The 23,885-nt window shown below is 38.2% G+C and overlaps 1 protein-coding gene across 1 annotated transcript; it reads right to left on the reverse strand.

The window, feature by feature from the left end:
- Nucleotides 1–10,257: 10,257 nt before the first annotated feature.
- On the reverse strand, nt 10,258–11,076 carry LOC131275358 (putative olfactory receptor 2W6). The gene has a single exon (XM_058285411.1). The coding sequence runs from the start codon at nt 11,074–11,076 to the stop codon at nt 10,258–10,260; it is 819 nt and encodes a 272-aa protein (XP_058141394.1).
- Between the last annotated feature and the right edge of the window lie 12,809 nt (nt 11,077–23,885).

The raw sequence follows: 23,885 nt of genomic DNA on the forward strand, positions 1-23,885 counted from the left end.
TTTAATCATTAGTTTAAAAAGTTTAAAAACAATGCAAGTTATTGGTGGTAGGGTGAGATATATATGTTTGTTTGATGTTACATATGATTGGTTTGTAAGTTCACAACTATTATACTTATTGTTTATGTATGTATGAGTAATATATTTCAATAAATTTTTAAAAATTTGGTGAAAAATTATATAGGGCATTCCCACATGCCACATCTCCTCCCCTTCTACACTTTGCGACATTAACAATATCTTTCATTAGTGTGGTACATTTGTTATAATTGATGAACACATATTGAAACATTGCTGCTAACCATGGACTATAGTTTACATTCCAGCTTATCTCTGTTCTGCAATTTTTGTAAGTTATGACAAAATATATAATGGCCTGTATCCATCATTGCATCATCATGTAGGGTAATTCCAATGTCCTGAAATTTCCCTCATATTGTACCTATTCTTCCCTTTCCTTCCCCTCAGTACCTCTGGTGGTCACTGCCTATATATCAAAGGTGAAAGTTCTATACTTGTTAAATATATGTTCCAGAGACTTAAATCTTTGTTCTCTTCATGTGCCATTTGAACCCTGAGTCTCAGCAGAGTTGCAACACCTACTCTTCAGTTTATTGGCTGTACCCAGGACAATTAACAAGGAAATGATGATGGACAATGCCCATTCCAAGGAACAGAGATCATCTTCATCTGCAAGCAAGAGAGTTCCATCCATCTGCCCTATGAGATCTAAACCCCTTCTCAATTAGAAACAGAGTGGGCATTACCATCCCCAAATGCCCAAGACTGCGGAATGAGCAATGGACTTAATTATTATTCTATTATAGAATTATTATTCTAATATATTCTATTATTGATAAAGGCAGTGGCTTTAATATAATTGAGTGGCTATTTTCTCTGTGTGGTAAATGAAATAACACATTATCCAAATAATAAATTCTATTTCAGATAATCCTGTCTTCTCCATTAGGTTAATTCACATGCTTGAATTGCTTAGACCTTGATTCTCATACTAGGATACAAGAATTTTCATATGCTTAACATTCAAAATAAAAACAACTTCTCCAAGAGTATTATATTACTTTGTTGTGCCTTGAGCTATGAATAGAAAAGTATGGATTCTTGGGCAGTGGCTAGTTAGGAAGGCTTTAGATGTTGGCAGGTCAGATTCAAATCCTGGCCCTCCACTTAATGTCTGGGTAACCTGAGTTAAGTTAATTAATCTAATTATCTAACCTGCAATTTCTTTATTTTTAACGATTTATTTATTTATTTCCCCTGACCCCCAGTTGTCTGTTCTCTGTGTCTATTTGCTGCGTCTTCTTATTTGTCCACTTCTGTTGTCAGTGGCATGGGAATCTGTGTCTCTCTCTTATTGTTGCGTCATCTTGTTGTGTCAGCTCTCCGTGTGTACGGCACCATTCTTGGCTGCACTTTCTTTTGCACTGGGCAGCTCTCCTTATGGGACGCACTCCTTGCGCATGGGGCTCCCCTATGCGGAGGACACCCCTGCGTGGCACAGCACTCCTTGTGCACATTAGCACTGCGCATGGGCCAGCTCCCCATGAGTCAAGGAGGTCTGGGGTTTGAACTGTGGACCTCCCATGTGGTAGACGGATACCCTAACCACTGGGCCAAGTCCACTTCCCTAACCTGCATTTTCTTGATCAATAAAAATAAGGTGTGGGTTTGGGAATAATACTTTCTTGTTGAAAGAATTGTGACAGTGTAGTACATTGTATATCATGGTTCTTGATATAGATAGTTAAAGTTCAGTAAATGGCATCTATTGTTACAAGAAACATTAACTTTGAATGCAGAAAAATTATTACCTAAGATCAAAAAAATATGTTAGTATCTCCACATACTCTAGAATCCTGGCCAAGACTGACCAAAGTAAAATTGTGAAGTCTGTTAAGCTCACTTTTCATTCCCTCTCCAATTACCATTCTCTCTAAACTCTTTCTGTATTAAAAATTGACTCTCCAAAAAATGTTTTTAACAATTTTATTTCTGAGAGTCCCCCAGAGGAGATATTCATAGCTCTGGGAATAAAAGGGCCACTACAAGCAGGAAAAGAGGGCTTGAAAATCAAGAAATTATATCCATGCAAAGTATTTTCAAGGACACATATACCATCATATCAGTGGACATCAGGTCTGCAAATCAGATGTATGTTCCCAGTTGGAGTAAGGAGTGGAACTGTGGAGATAAGGAATTGGATTTTTCCAAAACCAGAATTCAGGCAGGGAAAGTGGTCTTAAAAAACAAGAAATGGTGTCCATGCAACACATCTTCAGGAAGGACACATTTGCCATCATGTTATTGAAGCAGACATCTGCTATTCAAAAGAATCATGTTATGTATAGTGAAATCCCAGAAGATTTTACTCACAGAGTGACTGAACATGTATTAACTCAAAAAGGAAAGAATCTATTTAAAAAATAGATTCCAATCTTCAGCATTCTTTTTTGGAAAAGCCATCAGTGACCAGTTATCTTTTAATCAACCAAAGCAAATGTACAATAGAAGTAAATTGTATGAATGTCATCTGATTAGTAAATAGTTTATTCAAAGCTCTGGTCTTACACATTAAAATGAACTCACATAGGAGAGTAACCTTATGAATGTCATCTATCTGGGAAAGCCTTCACTCCATGTTCTGTCATGAGACAACATGAGAAAACTCACACTGAAGAGAAACCCTATGAGTGCCATATATATGAAAGACTTCAGTCATCTTCTGACCTTAGATTATATGAAAGAACTAATACTATAAATGTTTCAAACATGAAAGCTATTTCAGCCATTGAGTTAACCTTTAGACATACTAGGGAACTCACACACTGAAGATACATTGAAACAAATCTGGTAGAGCCTTTAGTAATCCTGACTATTCATCAATTAAGCCAATTCATATTGGGGAGAATAGATATAAATGTCACCTATGTAGCCTTAAGTAGATGGTGTGATGATATTGAAAGTGGGTGTTTCTTTACAGTTACCACAGTGGTTCCAGCTGCAACATTATCCGATATCCAGAGTATGTGTCTATGATGGTTTTTGCCTATGACAAAACTCATCTCCTTTGAGTTTTGCAGTGTTTCTTCTATGAACCAAGCTATACCATCAGTAGAAATGACTTTTGTCATCCATTGTATTGATTTCTCTGCAGAGGCCTGGGATGTTTGCCAGTTAGGCATTTGTGTCTAAGAGACACATGAAGATTTCCATGCCCCTTTCCTCATCCACCCTAATGGAGACATAGGATTCTGATCCCTGGTAGGGACCCAGCGTCCTTGGCTCCATCTCTAGGTGTTCTGTTTAAAGGAATTAGAGTGCAGGTGATGGGGAGCATCCTTCCTGTCTGACTCATGCTCACAATCAGAATTGTCTTCCTCAGCATCCTGGTCCATGCACAAGGAAGCCATAGGAACCCATGTGTTCTTTTTTCCTGGGCTGCACCTGGGATTTGTTGGGTAGCTCTGCAGAATTGTAAACTCTTGGAGGTCTGTGAGCTCTCTTCGTCCTGCTCTTTTTTTTTTTAAAGAACTATTTATTTAATTCTTCTCCCTACCACCATTGTCTGCTCTCTGTGTCCATTTGCCATGTGTGTCTGCTTGTCTTCTCATTAGATAGCTCCACAAACCGATCCTGCGACCTTCTGGAGTGTGAGAGAGGTGATCGTTCTCTTGTGCCACCTCAGTTCCCTTATCTCCTGTGTCTCTTATTATCGCTCTTCTGTGTCTCTTTTTGTTGGATCATCTTCTGCACCAGCTCACCACACGGGCCAGCTTGCCTTCTCCAGGAATTCCTGGGCATCAAACCCTGGACCTCCTATAAGGTAGACAGGAGCCCAGTTGCGTGAGCAACATCTGCTTCCCCCTCCTACTCTCTTAAGGTTTATAACAGAGCTTTAATTACTTACAGTGACCACCTTCTGTCCCATAACATTGGTAGTTTTTCTACAGGGATCCCATCTATTTCTCCTTTGTCTGTCCCCTGCTTTCATAACCAAAAACACATTTCCCTGTGGGTTGGGCCTGCCCCTTCCTTTGTCCTTCCTTGATAGTTCTTTGGTCCCCTTTATGCCCTTCTGGCATGGCTTCCCATTGTGGGGCTTCTACCCATCTGGGTCACCTCAGTGAAAATGCCTGATGCTGTGCTGCTGATTCTGCCCCAAAGCGGTATACTATGGTGGATCTTATCTACCACTTCATCTACCACTGTTCCCAGAGACAAAAGGAAGGATACAGGGGTCTTTTCCTGGGCATGTCCTCTCATATGAAATGTCCTTTCATAATACATAATTGTTATTTTAAGTGTTACTAATTTTTCATAATGGTCAGAGTATGCAGGGAATGGAGAGTTGATTGAACAGTTGTTTCTTCAGGGTGTCCCTGTACCCCACCTCCATGAATGAACAGCCTCTGTTGCAATGCTCCATTCTTCCACAACCTCTGCTGAAATGCTAAAGGAAGAGGAGATGAACCCTTCCCCATCAGTGGATCCTAGAATGTCTGCTAATTAGTCAGTTTGAACACTTTGCTGTTCAGTAACCCATATTTCGCAGAGATGATTCAAATCATGATGATGGCAGCAACAATACTAAGGTGATTTCTACTCCCCACATGGAAGACCACAGTCAGAGAGCTCCACAATAAATGGGAAGAAACCCATTGTTAAGTTCATAGTGATAGACCCTGAGAGTGTGTTTGTTTCATGGCTAGTCCATGAGTAACCGCTTTTAAAGTTACTTTGAGATGCTATATGACAACATTGAGAAACTATTTTCCTTTAAAACTTCCCAATGTTTCTATTAATTTGGGCAACAGAAAACACTGAAATTCTATAGCAGAGTTTGTCTTAATGTTGGAACTCTCATATGAGTTGGTAGTGTGTGCATTAGGACAATTTCCCTGCAAATGTTTTTGCAGTTTATACAAAAGATAAACAATCATGTCCTGTGATACCTTGGTCATTTTCAAAAGGAATTCCTTCATGTGGTCTCCAAATACATGGACATGAATTTCAAAGCAGTACTATTTACAATACCTAAAACTTAAAATAGTCACATATGCCCAACTGTATAATGGATAAATAGTAGATAAATAAATATCCAGCAAAGTGAATGTATGATCTACAAATGCATAAATAGCTGAGATGCAATGCACAGACATCATGTAAAACAAAAATAGTAAGACAAAAAATACATATAGTTTGCAAATTCATTATTTACTTATCATGAATGTGTGCTGATATGGGTTGTAGCAAGAGTTACTTTTGAGGTTATAAAGTCTGAATGTTATCACAGGATGGCTTAGAAAGTTCTGATAATGTATGTTTCCCTAATCAGGGTGCTAGCTGCAATGATTTCAAGAACTTGTTTATTTTGCATATTTCAATAAAACTCTTTGAAAAGGGGAATATAAAAAAGGACCATTGGCAGGGTGTGGTAGTTAGCATTGGATTTAGGGTTGCAGAAACATGAACCAGTCATCGTTACGTATTTTCCATTTGATAAATTATCTAAAACCTCTGTTTCATCATAATAAATAGGAAATATAACATTAATAACTATCTCACAATGCTGTTGTAAAGATTAATGACAATGGGTACAAAAATGATTTAAAAAGCATTAAAGTATCAATTATATTGTTATTGGGATAAAATATGACTAAATCGAACTGAAACTTATTGAGACTATAAAAGGTTTTAGCAAGGTTTCTTGCACTTTAACATGAAACCACCATTTAAGTACATGGAAGAAAAGACAGGTGGACTTTGAAGTATCCATTTTCTTTGTATTTTAACCTAAAGCCCCCTGAACTTTCCACCCTCTCTACCATGGAAATCTCTTGTCATCATCTTTGCCATTCCCTTTTCTTCTTACCTGTCTTCTATATCCCTTTCGTCTCATTAATTTTATGTTCATTTCTTCTCTATTCTCTTCAATCTTACATGGAAAATATCTTGTCTGTGACACCAATAAGAATTACTCTTGGTTCAGCTGATGAGATTTTGATGCCAGCCTTTGCTCAGTTCTGCCTTTTTTCTTCCAGTAGGTAAATGGCATGCCCAATATTTTGCATGTTTCATGAAGTACCTCTGTTCATGATCTCTTTATTTTCTTCAAGTGTCATATTAGGGTCATAACTGTAAGAGACATTAGAAATGGGCCCTGAAATGTGAGGGGACATGGCCAAGGCCTTAATCTTCTGTCTTGGGTTCAGTGGCATTTAAATGGCACTGCATTGGAAATAGTTGACTTTTGAAAAAGGTATCATTCCAAATTAGGTCTTTTCACTCTCAGACTACCTAGAACCCAACCACCTCTTCATATATAGCCATGACATACTCTCCTTGCACTCACAACTCATTTCTTTGAAAAGTTGTCACACAAATAAATATGGATTCCCTGCTGCAAAATAATTATAGACACAGAACTAGGAAGAGTCCCCAGAGTTCCCAACTTTCAACTTCTAGCCAAGGAAGGTGCTAAAACCCTGAGGTCTACTGAGGGCTATTTCCTACAGACCAACTGACTTTCAAGGAACAGGATGAATGCTGCAATCTGAGAGCTATTACAGTCAGTTCTATAGGTCCATCAAAGACTGACTCCAAGATTCTGCCTTTCCTAGAACCTTTCTCAGAGCCCCCTTCCTTGGGGGATATATCAGAGGATTGAGCCTGGGGGTAATTATAGTATAAAAAGTGCAGTGAACTTTCCTCCACTCAGAACTGTGTATTGGTTTGAGGTATGTGGAGATGGCTGAATCATAAAAAAAGGAAACTCCCAGAAAGTGGGATCCAATAGAATATATGACGTTGGGATTCATATGACAATATGAGATGAACTTTGAGGGTATTTTGTTGACTGAAATAAGCCAGACAGATAAGGACAAATATTGTATGGTCTCATTAATATGAACCAAATATGATGAACAAACTCATGGAATTAAACTCTAGAATATAGATTACTAGGAGATAATCTGTGGGTTGAGAAAGGGGTCCCTATGCTTCGTGTATGTAGAATATTTTGTAAGGTAGATGTAAAAAATGGGTCAATTGATGGTAACAGATTATAGTGAATATAATGGGGGTAGTCTAGGGAGGTTAATGTCAATTAAAAGAAAACTAGGGGATAATCTAGGTACTATATAACAGTGATTTCAGTGGTGGATGATCAATATGGTTAGTAGTACAAACAAGGATGTTCCTCTATTACAGATACTAGGAATATGGAGATATTAGAAGAATACATCTAATGTTATGAATAGAATGTAGCTAGTAATATTGTAATATTTTATAGCAAAGGCAAAGAAGGTACTTATCAATGCTTATAATGAGTTTATATAGGGTAGAATAAAATTTTTGCTTTTGAAGTAATGAAAACATTCTAAAATGAACTGATCTGGTGATAGCAGAACTCTTTGATTTAACTGTACCCATTAAGGATACACTCTGGATGGATTGTACAAGGCAGGGGACACCGTGGTGAATGATGACCTGTGGTTGACAGCACAAATAACACAGTGAACCCATGGTGAACGGTGGACTGTCATTTACAGTAGAAATATGAGAATGTTCTCTCATGTACTATAACAAATATACAGTACAAACAGTATCAACAAATGATGTTAATAACAGGATGACTTGTGGGAATAATATCCCAAATGTAAGCTATTGACTATAGATAGCAGGAATGTTATGATAATGTTCATCACTTTTAACAAATGTGTCACAGCAATGTAAAGTGTTGGTGGTAGAGCAACTTGGGGAATCCTGTATGGTATGCATGATTGTAAACTCACTATTCAAATTTTAAAAATCACAATGAGATACAGTTTCACAAACACTGTATGGGTTATTATTTTTATTTAAAAAATAACAGAAAATAATATTTTTGAGGAGCTAGAGAAATTTGGATTTTTGTGCATTGCAGACAGTAATGCAAAGTGGCGAACATTGTGGAAAATTGTATTCATGGTTCAAGAAAAGCTAAGCATTGAATTTCTATACAACCTGGAAACAATACCACACCTACCCAAAAACTCTGAAACAGATTCAAGCAGATATTCTTATGCCAACATTTATAGAATAATTTTTCACAATTCCAAAAGGTGGAAACAACCGAAGTATATATCAGAAGATGAGTGGATAAACAAAATGTAGTGTGTGCATACAAAGGAATATTATTGAGCCATAGAAAGGAAAGAAGGTCTAATACATGCTACAGCAGTGATGAGTCTTGGAATCATGCTAGACACAAAGTAAAAATAATGTATGATTCAAAGTATATGAAATTTTTAGAATAAGCAAATTCATAGGTAGAGGTTAGATTAGAGGTTTTAAGGAACCAAGAGGAGAGAGCACCAGTTATCACTTATGGGGTATAGATTTTATATTTGTAATGATGAAAAAGTTTTGGTAAGGTATGGTGGTGATGGTAGCACAACTTTTTAAGTATAATTAATGACACTGAATAGTAGACATATAAGTGGTAAAAGGATAACAAATTAAGAAAATAAGAATGATGGTAAACATTCTAGACATAAAGATCTAAAAAATTTTTTACTTCCCACATATTCTTTCTCAAGAAGCTATAGGAGACTGTACCTTCAAAACAAGAAGTGAATTAAGAAAGAAGATGAGATCTTGGGTTTAGAGCTGTATACTTCACACAAAGGGCAGCCAATACAGACTATGTCAAGTCAGAGGCCTCCACATGAGTTTCTCTACAAATAATTATTTGCAGAATATCTAATATGAATGAATACATTCTGAGGAGATTCAGACATTTGACAGAGTTTGAGGTTGATTTATTGGTAAGTTCTGTATGCAGAAAATAGCAAGATAAAAATACAAATAATTTATAACTACAGAGAAAACTTGTTTTTGGAGATACTGTGGATTAATTACTTTTTATCAACTAGATAAACTCTAAAGTGCCTTTAGGGTCATAATAATTTAATATTGAAAATTTATCACCCCAGTTCAAACTGTAAGTATACTGGGATAATTGAGAGAGTGCACATAAGCAGGTGGGGCATGAAAGGGGAGAATTAAATTCACATGGATCATTTGGAAAGATATTTACTAGAACTGAAAAATCAAGATTAGGGTAGAAGTATGTGTGTATTATTGAGATTCTGAGATAAAACAAAAAGAGTTGAAAATTAAGAAAGCTCAGAGTTATTGCTTTTGAGGTAAAGGAAAATTGTTGTGCATTCATTTTAGTATGTTTTAGAGAATTAGTTGGAATTTCAAATACTCTGAAAATGTATAGTGTCGCAGTGTGGGCTCACCCGGAGGGCCGCTGCAGGGGCAGTGTGGGCTTGGGCGGAGGGCTGCAACACACGGAGGGGCCTTCCGAGAAGGCGCTCCGGGCTGGCAAGGTGCGGAGGACGCGCAGTAGGAAGAAGACTACCGAGGAGACCAGGATCTGTGCGCAAGTCTGATTTATTCAGGAAGTACAGTGGTTAATATAGGGCGAAGATGGGGGAGGGGCAGGGGGCGTGGCCGGGGGGCGGCAGATGGCTGATAGGTTCGTGCAGGGGTGCATCACTGGTTGCGGGCAGAAGACGGGGTAGCCAGGGTTCTCGGCGGCAGCAAGGCGGGGCAGTCATGGCGCGGCGGTGGCCCTCGGGGGAGAGGCAGGGTTAGGCCACCGAGGGGGAAGCGGGTGCAGCTGGGCAGAGGGGCGGGCAGTATGCCCGAACCCCAAGTGGAGGGCCTTAACACCCGTTCCCGCCACCCGGGTCCGACTCGCACCGGCGCCTGGAGACGAGCCGACACTTGCTGTCGCCGCGCTCCCACACGGTGCCACCCTACAGTATAGCTGATAAAATATTTTAATAAATCACTTCAAAAAATGTGGCAAAAGAGCACACAAACAGTGTATGGATAGAATGGAAATACGATGTAGGAAAGAGACGATATTGAACAAGAGCTTATTGGATATTTAACCAGACAGTAATGGTCACAGCCTCAAGAAATACACAATTTTCAGGAGGCTGGTCTTGTTTAAATTTATTTAACAACAGATAGGAATTCTCTGCAAATATATTGTTCCTGCCAGTACCCATAAATATCCATGAAAGTCACAATTATAAGGAAGAGAGGCAATCATAGAGAGGATGTGCTCATTTAAAAGAGATTACATAGCAAGTCAATGCCTAACATGATACTCAACCACAAATCTACGGCTTCTCAGAAAGTTTCATTGTAAAACTCCTCCAATTCTTAGAGTGTAATCTAGGAAAAGCCTAGAGTCTTCATCACCAGCTTCCTTATTGCTTCCTTGACATCTCTGTTTCTCAAAGTGTAGATGATGGGGTTGATCAAAGCTGGAATCAGATTATAGAGCAGTGCCACAAACTTGGTCACATCATGAGAGAGCTTTGCCTTAGGAGTCACGTACACATAAATGATAGTATTGTAGAAAATGGACACCACTATGAGATGGGAGCCACAGGTCCCAAAGGCCTTCTGTCTCCCTCCAGGTGTCTTTATCCTCAACACACTATAGACAATACACCCATAAGAGACCACGATCAGTGAGAGAGGAAAGACAAGGAAGATGCTACTTAGCATCATAATCTCCTTGTAATTTGTGGTGTCCACACAGGCCAGCTGTATTACTGGGGGTGTCTCACAGTAGAAATGATTTATCTGGTTGTGGCCACATCGGGGAAGGGTCATTGTGATAGGGGCATGGACTAATGAGTTGCTAAAGCCAATTAACCAGGATATGCTGGCCAGTGTCCAGCACAGCTGTGGTGGCATGAGGATGAGATAATGCAAAGGCTGGCAGGTAGCAACATAGCGATCATAGGCCATCATGGCCAGAAGGACACACTCCGTGCCCCCCAGGCCCAGGGTGATGAGAAGCTGGACCACACACCCAATGAAACTTATAGATTTGTCTGGATCCCTGAGATTGACTAACATCTGAGGGCTAATGCAGGTCACATGGATGAGGCCAATAAAAGAGAGATGAGTGAGGAAGAAATACATGGGTGTGTGGAGATGGGGGTCCAGGTAGGAGACCAGGATAATGGTCCCATTGCCCATGAGTGAAAGAAGGTAGACTATCAAGCCGAACACAAATACCTCCTCTTGACATAGAGGTGCAATGGACACAACCAATCCAATGTCCACATAGAAAATGTGGCATTGGATTGAGAAAAGTGGACATGATGGCTGATGGGTATGGAGAAAGGCAGGAAGAGATGAGAGGTGGAGGCATCTTTGGGACATGGAGCTGCCCTGGATGGTGCTTCAGGGGCAATCACCAGACATTGTAAATCCTCACAGGGCCCACTGGATGGAATGGGGGAGAGTGTGGGCCATGGTGTGAACCATTGACCATGGGGTGCGGGGGTGCCCAAAGATATACTTGCCAAATGCGCCAAATCCAATGGCTGTGTCATGATGATGGGAGGGAGTGTTGCTGAGGGGGGGGAGAGGTGGGGTGGGGGAGGTAGGGTTCAATGGGACCTCATATATATATATTTTTAATGTAATATTATTACAAAGTAAATAAAATAAAATAAAAAAAAGAATAAAAAAAAAAAAAGACGAACACAAATAAAATCCTCTCTAGCCATGGCTGATCTGAGTAACCCAACAAAACAAAGCCTTCTCCAGCTGTGGAATTGTCTCTTTTCATCACCTAGTGGGTGACCTGAGAGAAAAACAAAAACATCATTTAACCATTGTGCTCTGTCTGTGGTGGATGAGAATGCTGCCTCACACTAAATTTAGTAGAAAATCCCTATTCATTCATTTCCCTTTCTCTTTGCCCAACAAGAGACAGCTAGCCAAATTAGAAATTTCTCAGCTAGACATAGAAAATGACATGAATGGAATAGAGTGCTAAAAACTTCTTACAGGAAATGCCTCATAGCACAATTCTCTCTATAACCTTTTCTCTTTTAACATTCATTCCTTATTTAGCATCCTGTCCCTAATTGCCTGGAATTAAATTGCTTCATCCTTCATAAGATCACTTTCTGTACCTTCTAAATTACCTGTTCTGTGTCCCATACACACTTTTCTAATTATAAGTTAAACAGCAACCAAAACCTCCCAATGAGATGAAAAGCCATATAATTGCTTACACTAAAGGCAAATATTTATGTTACAGTGAAAAGGGAGACCCTCTGCAGGACCCAAATTTAGAGAATTTGTTGGTGATAGATGGACATCTAGCCAGATAGGGAGAAGGAAATGACTCAGCCTTGTGCCTATATATTCAGCCTGTTGATCCACTAATACCATGCAAAAAGAAAGGACCAGCCTTTCTGTCCACTCTTCTTGTGACATCTTGTGACATCTCATCTTCATCATAGCTTCATTCATATTTGTTTTGCTCTTATTACATCTTGACAAAAATATGACTGTCATGGGAATTCTGCAAATGAGCATGATTGTTTTGTAAGCATACTACCTCTGTAATAAAATATATTTTAAAAATAATAATATGGTGGGTTGGGGGAAAATACACCAAGTGTAAGATATGGACTGTAGTTAGTAAGACTTTGATGATATTCTTTCATAATTTGTAACAAATGTCTCACAACAATGCAGGATGGTGCTGGTGAGTTCATATATGGGACCCTGTACAATGTTATGCATGCTTGCTTTGTAAATTCACAATACTTATTGTATGTGTATGTTAATGTATAAAATTTTTTTTTAATTTTAAAAAATAATAACAGTGTGAGTTAGAGGAAAAATGCACCAAATGTAAGATACTTTGGTTAGTAGTAATATTTTGAGGATGCTTTTTCATAATTTGTTAAAAATGTTTCACAAAGTATTGGTGGTAGAGTGAGATATTAGAGCCCTGTATGATGTTATCAATGTTTGTTTTGTAAGTTCACAACTTTTACTACACATAAAAATATGTAACTAATGTTTATGTATGTTTATGTATGAGTGATACACTTCAGTAAATTTTTAAATTAAAAAAAAGATAAGTGACATTAAACAAGCCAGTTATACTTTCTAGGAAAAAAAAATGCCAGTAGAAAACAATGACTTCATTTCCTCTGAACCTTCAACCAGAAAGAAAAGTCTGCTTGAAAGTAGTAATAGCAATATCCATGACTGGCGAAGTTTAGGAGGCATGTTCAGTTTGAACATGGCTCCTACTGAAAGCACATAAATGATAAGGCTAAATTCCCAGTGATTCCCATTACAATAAGCTCTCATTTTACAGTAGTCAAAATTACTAAATATGTGTTGTAGTTTGTGTGTAAAAATAGTCACATAGTGAGTTCTTTCCACCTCCATAGGGATCACTTTTTATTCACATAAAAAAATCTGGGAAGAAAATGTATTCCATCTGTACATCAGAGGTTCTCAACATGTATGCATGAAAATCCCTGTGAGGATCTGTTAAAACATAAATTGCTCAATCTCACCCCTAGCATCTCAGATTCAGTATGTCTGAGCTGTGATAAAAGGAATTTCATTGCTAACAAGTTCCCAGGAGATGGTGCTGGTGCTGGTGAGGGACCACACTTGGAAAACAACAGTATTAGCTTTAAAATTTTTCCAGAGTAATCTCCAGAGTATATTATTTTAACTAGACACTCAAGAGCTCTTTTCCTAATAAAAAAAGTTAATTATAAAATTGATGAAAAAATGATAACAATGGCATAATGTTGAGTAAGTAATGAAGAGAGAATACTTGGAAAGATTATTCTGCTACTACAGATCTCAGAAAGAGGAAAAATAAAATACTTCTCAAAATTAAGGAGGACACTCTCAATTCTAAATCCTAAACTCATTATTTGCAGTGGAGGTGACCAGGTACACAAGCTTAAGGCTTTCTCCTCCAGGAACCAGATGGCAAAGAAAACCACGAATCTAAAACATATTTAACAATAGTATTTGTATGTGAAATACAAAGAAATCATCCCTGATCCATTTCTCACAATATATTTTCCTTTTTTTTCTTTCTTTCTGGGTATTCTCTCTTTCCTCAATCCTTGTTAAATAAAAGTCCCCTTCAAATGGACCCAGTCCTTGAGTTAATGTATATTTAGATTGTAATAAAGGTAGTGCCATGGTCCAACTCTCTCATACGTCCCAGGCAGAACTAAAGAGAAAGACAAAACCCTCCAAAATATCCTGAAAAGTGTTTGACATGGGTGATGGCTCCATACTACCAAATCCAACTCCTCTCTCCTTAGTAGTGTTGTGGAATTTAAGAGAAGTTCAATTATTTGAGTATAGAGAGGCCAGGACTCAGGAATGATTTTGAGAAGGAAAAATGGTTTATTGACGGCCGGCCGGACTCGGGAGCTTTCAGTTTGAATCCCAAGCCCTGAACAAGATTTTCAAACGTCTTTTATACAGAGAGGAAAGGCCAAATGGTCCCTTTGTTTCAGTTCTCAATAGGCTTCAATTAGCATATATCTTCCACATCTTAGGTAAGCTTTTAGCATGGACTCCAGACATTCTAGATAAGCCTTTAGCGTATTTGGTTTTTGCATTTCCCCTAAATACTTAAAGTTTATAGCCCTTGCATTGTTAAACATTTCCTGGGACTGGAGTTGCTGCCAGTCCCTAAGGGCAGGACTGCAGCCTCTTACCATTCCACACCCACAAGTCAAACAACTTAGTTATCTCTGAAGAGACAAAGAGCCCTCCACCCATAGCCCACATCATTCCCCCCCTTTTGCCAAAGTTTACTTGCTAAGCTTTGGCATAATTATTGTTGGAGCTATGAGGTGGATGGCTGTTTGTTGTCTTGATTGATTATTTATCAGTCTTTAGTACAGCATCCAGGACTGTTTTTAGAAGTTTAGAACTTTTCATTCTGGACAGCAGAATCTTGGGCAGGGGCCTCCCGCAGTTATTCTGCTGCCACTGGCACTCACGTGGATTTCCAGTCAGGTTCCAGATCCATCTATTAATTTTATTTTACTCTTAAAGAGTTTACACCTTTAATTTAAAAGGGGTGCTGAAGGGAGACGATCTCTTCTGTAACTGCTTCCTGCTGGCCATGGGCTGTAGTCATTGCCTAATAAGGTGTAAAACTCTTTAATTTATTCTAACTGGAGGAAGATGGATCTGGCATTCTGTACGAAGTTGGATGAAGTTTTCATATGGTTAATAAGATGTTCACTCTGAAAGAAACAAACTTAATTAAAAATTTGGAATACCTGTTTTTAAAAGAGGACACATTGGATTACAGAGGTAGACAAGGTTAGGTGCCTATAAAGATGGCATTCCTTAAAAGCTGGTGGGAACAGCATATATATTCTTTTTTTAAGTTATCCATCTTTAGAGAGAAATTGCAACAGACACTTAGCTTTGTCTGAAGACACATTCCAAGCTGTTCAATGATTGACACTCATTCGCTCTGTCAGATGCTCCTGGTGAACTGGCACTCCTTGGGCAACTGGCTTCACTCAGGATTAGAACACTAATTTGGAAATACTCTTAGTTTTCACCTGTGGGAGTGATCAGAACTACAGAATAAAGATTTTTACACCTTGGTTTTCATTGTACAATTTCTAGCAATTTTGACTTGTTCAATAGGTGACTCACCATCAGCAAGCAAGCCTCACTTTTGCTAACTGAGACTGGCTGAGACTGCTACCTTATTATATAGACATGTTAATAACTGTTTAGAAAATGATTTTACCAGGAATTTAACATGTCTAATATACTTCTGCACTTGATCCAAAATAGAAAAGATAACATTACAATTATTAGGCATATATTTAGTACAGGATAAAAGTGCAGCACTTAATATTAACTAATGTATTACTTAATGCATAAGGATTCAGAGTTGCAATTATTAGTTTTGAGTTTCAGGTTTGTAATACTTTACATGTTATCTCTCCATGAGAGCAGGCCATAATGCCAATTGTGTTTAAGTTTTACTTACAGTATCCTGGTATCATGGCTCCACTTAGCATGTTCTTCAACGCAGTGAGCAAGTTGCAGCATCCTTCATCTTAGAGAGATTTTCCAGTATTCTACTAGCCTGGTGCATAGTGCTCTCTGGCACCATGGAACAGTGCCAGTCTGGAAGCGATATCCATTGTACACTTGGCTGTACCAAGTCATTATTGGCTGCAGGAGCTTGAAACTGCAATATAGTTTCCATCGACTTCAGGAGCAGAACCAGAGACTGATATAGCACATATTTTTAATTGAGGGGTCAGTGACCAGCCTAGCCAATAACTCACATGGAGAGGCCACCTGTAATGTATACAAGGCCTGGTTCGAATGCACAAGAGTTTGACAATGTTAAAGTTTATTCCTTGTTTTATATATATTTTAAACAACTTAATGCAATACATATATCAAATGACTATTTACTTACACAATTTTACTATGAAGATAACAGTAGGTACTTTACTTTAGTAATAGAGGAAAAATATTATTTTTCATTGTTAGAATGAAAACAGAATATTTCCAATAGAATCAAGACAACTTTTTATTACCATTTACTTAAATGTGTATTTTGCAGTGGCCTTCAGACAGGTTTATTATCATGAAGTTATTTCTGCTACCAATACCAATCTAAGTTTCTTTATTTAACAATGACTTCTACAACTAGAACTATTTAAACATTTTCAGTTTGGAAGATGTTTTACAAACTCTTTATAATTGACTATAACCACATTGACTAGCCACCTCATGTTTAAATAAACTTACTAAATTACAATTACCAATGAAAGAAATTTACTCTTTATTTAAGAGAGCATATCTACAATCTTTTTCCTTTAGCCTAATTTCACCAATGTGAACTTACAATTTTCATTACTGTAAAGATTTTGTACATATAATGTTAATTTAGTTTATAAATTAACTATGGGAGATTACACTCAAGTTAAATAAAATTGAAACCATAATAGTTTATGCAAGGAATGTTCTCTTTTTCCCTTACAGGAAGCTAAAAACTTCTTTTCTTTAAGTTATGAAAATTATTAAATTAAAAGCATACTGACTACCAGGTTTTAAAACACATGCATACTGACTACCAGGTTTTAAAACACATGCATACTGACGACCAGGTTTTAAAACACATTACACAATTACTTAATTTTTTAAAAATCATAACCCAGGAAAGATCTCTCCATAGTTTTTATGGGCTTTCCTTTACTTACTGAAATTTGTTAATAGAGCCACTAATTACCTTTATTTCGTTGGAAAGAAATCTTCTGGAAGAATTAAGGCTCACCAGATTGTGGAGAAGAAAATAATTTATTCTCAATCTTGCAAGAAGGGGTGCAGAGCCAGATATGGCTGGTGCCACGAACAAAGAAAAATGACACAATTTATACCCCTAAGCCTAGCATGCAAGCTCTTCCTGTTTTTCCATAGATTGGATACTTCAGAAGTTACAGCTTATCTGAGATTTAACTTTCCCACACAAAAGTTTGATTTAACTGCTTCTTCTATCACATTCCAACCATTTTAGTTTTTACCTGCTCCCCCCTTTGTCAAATAAGGAATAGAATTTAGTGCTGAAATGGCACCGACTTAGTTAGCTCCTTCTTGGGCATCCTTCCACTGCCCATAGGACTGGCCTAAACTGGTCTCCTCCACTGCTGTCCAGCCCGGGAGTGGGAGACTGAGGCAGCAGGCCGCCGGGTTACATCAACATTTTTCTTATGTGAAAATTAACCTAATCTTTGTTTTTTTTTTTTTTTTTTTGCAATTTATGGCTGACAAAACTGGGAAATTACCAGGCAAACTGATTCTTAATTCCCTAGCCTAGTAGATAGGTTTAATCTGCCACACCTAGTCTTGCCTTAAAAGCTCTTGCAAAGAGGAGGCCCTTTTCCAATTGTTTCCATAATCAGATTTCTATGACTTTTTCATCCTGCTTAGTTTAATTTGGGCTTTAAGAATATTTATAAATATAACTGCATATTTAATTTTTAACAATTTGAATAGACCTCTTTTAAGAATTTTTATTTGTTAATTTGATATTATCCTGATGTATGAAGACATACATTGAGCTTTTTTTTTTTTAATGGGCAGACACAAAGAGTTAGACACAAACACAACTCATTGATATTACTTATAATTTGCATTATTTTATATACTGTTTAGCTTAATTAATTAGGGGTCCAGAAATACATATTACTTATATAACTGCATATTTAACCTCAACAATTTGAGCAAATAGGCAGACATGAATGGTTTGACACAACAACATGACTTTAGTTACTTTAAACTTTTCAAAGACTTTTGAAACTCTTCTTAATTTGCACTATGACCATGCAGTTTACCACAAGAATTTTCTTTCTTACTTAATGGATTGTAATAACCAAAATGTTCTCAATGCCTTAGCACCATTTTGTTTTAGAACTTTATATTTTACTTTGAAATTAGCAGAATTTTGGATAAGTAACAAGATTAATTTTATATATATTTACTGAGGCTATTTGAAGCCTCAGGGAGACAGACTGCTTTCTCTCATGAATTGCCACTCTTAGGAACACTGACCGTCAAGGCAGGAGACTTCTTCCCCTCCACCCCCCTTTTTGATTTTGGAGATAATAAAACTCCAGTGGCCATTTAACCTTATTCTATCAGGCAGCAATTTATTTAGTTTACACTTGAATTCATGAGAGAAAGGGTTACTAATACCAGGAGAGGAGACAGTGATGTCCCAGCTCTTCTCAATTATGAAATAACCATAGGCAAAGGCAAAGGGTGAGGTTAGGCTTGAAGTAACCATAAACAAAGGAAAGGTTAGTGTAGAATTTACACTTAAATAATAGTTTCAGGCTAAATTCACCCAGCCATAATCTCAGTTATTGTCTTTCCACTGTTTTATAATATAAATGCATTTATAAATGATTTTAACTCTTAGTTACAGTTTTTATTAATTTTTTTAAAACCTATTAATTTTATAACACCTTTAAATACCTTTCATTCAACTTATAACATATTAAATGAACTTAACCATTACTTTAATTTTTCCTTTAAAGTAAAAGAATAAATCTCTTGCAGTTAGTTTGAAATAAAAGGCTACTTTTCAGGATTTGATTTCTAGAACATAAAATGTTCTTTTAAAAGAGGTAAGACTCTTCTTCAAACATTGAGGATATGATGAGGTTAAAGCACAAGAAGCTATTGATAAAAGATTTTCTTTGTATATTGATCTTACTCAATTTAATCATAAAAATTTTCCTTCCACAAACCTTCTACACTTTCAGTATTCATTCAGGTTCTGTCCCACACTCTACTCTTTCCAATAATCAATCATTTTATCTTAGGACAAAATCATCTTCTGTTTCCTTAACAATAAAAACACACTCCATATATCCCACATACTAAGTTACCAGGCAAACTTCTTACAACATATAATTGCCATTAATACTAAACAAGTTTGTTAAAATAATGAACTTTTCTTCACTTTAAATACTTAGTAGCATGTAATACCAGAAACAGTTTTTTCGGAAGCAAGTTGGCAGGGGAGATTGGCTGCCGAATAAGTTTGTTACAAAATTGCCTTTTATTATTATTATTATCAATTCAGTTTTGTTAAATAATGACTTTCTGCAATTAGCCACTTAAATACCTTAAACAATGCTTTGTAAAACTTTTATATTTATACCCTTAAGACAAATTTTACCTTCACAGAACACATTCTCTTACTTAAGGTTACTACAATACCTTCTAAGAACCTGAGCAGAATGCAAACGTATTTTGGCTTTGACACCCTAAGGAGGGAACTTTACTGCATTTATTCTGATTCTGCTTTTCACCCCCTTCACTTCCCCCCCTTCCAGGCAGTTGGGTGCACAACAAACAGGAATGCAGCTTATGAATAGAAGAGTGGACTCACTGGAAAGGGGCAAGCCGCTCCCCCCTTTCCAGCTTTCAGCCAAAATGGGCAGACAGAACCTACTCAAATTTGGCAACTCTCCCAGGGACCCAGCCACCCTGACTGGGACATCCCCAACAAACTTGGGTGCGTGGCGCGGACACAGATGGCCTCCAAGCCCCGGCAAAGGGCCAGACCAGAGACAAGACAGCAGAGCATGCACAAACATCTAGACTCCGCAAACATCCAGACTCCTCAGCTTTTGCCCCAGAATCATTTCACTCCCTTGCCAATGGCAAGGGAGGGCTCCAGCTCAGCTGTAATTCCACTTTACATAAGGACACAACTCCAACACTAGCCTTGAGCTGACACAGACAGAAGCACAAAGGTCACTAATCTGACCCACAAGTTTATATATTTATTTTCACCATGGCTGCCCCCACAGCCATCACAAACCTCAGAACACTTAACATTTGGTATAAAGCGAATTCATTCACAAATTAGCACCATAACAGAAGATTTCAGCTAGACTTTTCCACTGTTTAAACTTTACACCCAGACCAAGCTCCACCAGAAAAGCCGATCCATTTTTCTGTAACCAAGTTTTGTTTCCCTTAATCTAGACCAATTTCCAGGACATTAGGACTTGAACCTATAAATAGCCCTTCCTATTAAAATCGAGACTCTACTCCTTTAGTGGATATAGACCAGTACCAGATTCTAACATGCAGTTAGACAAACCCAAAACACCAGGGCTTTTCCCTGGTTTTCCTCCTTTTCCCAAGCCTAGAAAGAACGGCTTGCCCCAGCCTTCTGGGGCTACTAGGGTTCTCTCGGGAGGTGATCAGCCTCCCCTTCCTAGCAATTAAAGCTAGGGCCTTCCAGACTGTGCTCACCCGGGGAGTCTTACCTTCTTCCATGTTCGGAGTTCTTTTTCATTCCCAGAATCTTTCTCTTCAGACCTTCCATTGCCCTCGATTTTTGTCGGGAAGATTCTGGTGGAGCCCACATCTTTTCTGGATTAAATTTAATCCAGGGGCGCCCAGATTTGGGGTTCACCCGAGTCCTCCCGGCTTCCTCGGGGATTTGGAAGGGGCAGCAAAATGCTACCGTCTCTGGCCTTCATTTGTAGTCCCACCAGAGTCGCCAAAAATGTTGTGGAATTTAAGAGAAGTTCAATTATTTGAGTATAGAGAGGCCAGGACTCAGGAATGATTTTGAGAAGGAAAAATGGTTTATTGACGGCCGGCCGGACTCGGGAGCTTTCAGTTTGAATCCCAAGCCCTGAACAAGATTTTCAAACGTCTTTTATACAGAGAGGAAAGGCCAAATGGTCCCTTTGTTTCAGTTCTCAATAGGCTTCAATTAGCATATATCTTCCACATCTTAGGTAAGCTTTTAGCATGGACTCCAGACATTCTAGATAAGCCTTTAGCATATTTGGTTTTTGCATTTCCCCTAAATACTTAAAGTTTATAGCCCTTGCATTGTTAAACATTTCCTGGGACTGGAGCTGCTGCCAGTCCCTAAGGGCAGGACTGCAGCCTCTTACCATTCCACACCCACAAGTCAAACAACTTAGTTATCTCTGAAGAGACAAAGAGCCTTCCACCCATAGCCCACATCAGTAGCTTTCTGTCTCACATTGTGATTAATGATGAGGCACACATGGGCATTGAGATGCATGCATAAGGCTTGGGAAGAGAAGTTTATCCACCTTCTTGCACATACAAAAATTTGGAGATTGTAATCAAGATGAATGTGATGAGTACTGAACACAGGGTCTTTTTCCTGCTGCTCAGTCTCCTGGTAGCACACTGGGTCTCTTAGAGGTCAGCCCCCAGTGCATGTGAGTGTACTTGGATGATTGTCCTGCTTTCCCCCCACCCAGACACACCCACACTTACCATGACACCATCACCATCTCTGTGAGGGTAAGAGACTTCTCTTATGCTGTCGGTTCAGAGATGGTTGTATCTGACTCTTCTTTCATTTAAATAAATAACTCCACACATACCTGAACTATCTCCTAAGTAAGTACCCAACCTTTTGGGTAATTTCCTATGGATTTCAATTAAAGTTGATACCAGCAAAACTAATGACATTTAATATAAAATAAAATAAGTTATATGGTCCATGAATGCTTTAAAGCTTTTTCTAGTATTTTTCTAATATTACTGAAATATTTCTAAAGTCCTTCTTTCTTCCTTATTAAATCATCATTTAATTTTTCCCTTTCAAGTCTATATTGATATCTTTATCTCGTCTTCTCTTCCATGGTTCTCACTTCTCAATAGGTAAGTCCCCAATTTAACTCTTGCATGCACCAATAGTTTTTGTCAAAACTCCATTTAGGAGATTTATCAGTTTAATTGTAGGTGAAAATGGATTTCAAATGTCATTCAACTAGTCTCTTTAAAAAAGGAAGACTTGTATTGTGCTATCAATATTTTCCTGCTTCATGCAGAGGACTTACTTCTGTTCCCTCACTCAGGCAGAATGCTAGGGAAACTGGGAAACAACTGGGTCTGGCATAGGTACAGGAACCCATAATCCCTAGTGATCAATTAGCCTCTGTCATGATGAGAAGATGCAAGGAGTCCCAATGGGTGTAGGATTCCATTAAGAATGCATTTGCCTCCCACCAGACATACCTTCCAAAAAGCAATGGTCAGGGTGATATCATAAATATGGTAACATAAGGCATCCTCTCAAACCCACCCCCCCAAGTTTCAGCAAATAAAAAGACAAATCACGCATTTTTAGGATACAAGGATCGTAGGGACTAGAGAAGGATTCCAAAATACTGAATTTAGAAAAGAAAACTACCAGGTAGGAATTTCCATCCCAGTTTCACCAGTTTCACTTCTCTCCCTCTCACTTGTTTCTGTAAAACATGCAATGAGTCAGGTCACTTCCACTAGGGTCACAGAATATAGAGTTAATCAGAGCAGTGAGCTTTAAGCTCACACTTATCCAGGCACAGGGAACAAGTCCACCAAGATCTTTGGTGGAATACAAGTTGCTGAGGAGTGCTATATACAGAAGAGCTTTGGGGAAGCAGAGAAGAGAGATGACTGGAATGTGGTACTGATGTGGGCTTTGGGTGGCAGGCTCTTTGTCTCTTCAGAGATAATCTAAACTATCTGTGACTTGTGGGTGTGGGATGATGAAAGGCTGCAGTTCTGCCCTTGGGGAGCAGGAAACAGTTTAACAATGCGAGGTCTATAAACTTTAAGTATTCAGGGGAAATGCAAAACCAAATATGCTAAAGGCTTATCTAGAATGTCTGGAGTCCATGCTAAAAGCTTACCTAAGATGTGGAAGATATATATGCTAATTGAAGCCTATTGAGAACTGAAAAAAAGCAACCATTTGGCCTTTCCTAGGGGTATAAAAGACATTTGAAAATCTTGTTCAGGGCTCCGGATTCAAACTGAAAGCTCCGGCTGGCCATCAATAAACCATTTTTCCTTCTCAAAATCATTCCTGAGTCCTGGCCTCTCTATACACAAATAATTGAGCCTCTCTCAAATTCTACAACAGTACACTAAATCAATCCAGTTTCTGTTGTATGGATCACCTAAACACAAAATGGTCTTTTCTGGAGAGACCCACCTTTCTGGTTTAACCTCATGAGTCCCCAGAGGGAGATATAATAACAAGGAAGGTACCACAGACAAAAGCCTCAGAGACAAAGAAAAAAGTGGGTAAAACAGGAGGATCACAGACCTGAAAGCAAAACAGGGCATTTAGTGAGGGAGAGTTTAAACAAATCATAGGAGATGGGAAGAATATTCTGCTTACAAGTAAACTAGACCAAGATTCCTGGAGAAGGAACAGAGGAAAGAAAGAATCATCCTTGGGGTAAAACAATTGCACATGAAATGTAATCTAAATATTATATATACAGGGCAAGAGCCAGATGGAGCAGTGCTGAAAAATATGATCAAACATGGGCTATTGTAAAGGTGAAGGAGTTGGATTAAGTGTTAAGGAGGAACCTTAACTCAAAGCAATAAGCAATAAAACCTGAGACTGGAGGGAGAAATGTTTGTTAAGAGTTAAC

Source organism: Dasypus novemcinctus, chromosome 2 (assembly GCF_030445035.2).
Source record: "Dasypus novemcinctus isolate mDasNov1 chromosome 2, mDasNov1.1.hap2, whole genome shotgun sequence".
Classification (NCBI taxonomy): domain Eukaryota; kingdom Metazoa; phylum Chordata; class Mammalia; order Cingulata; family Dasypodidae; genus Dasypus; species Dasypus novemcinctus.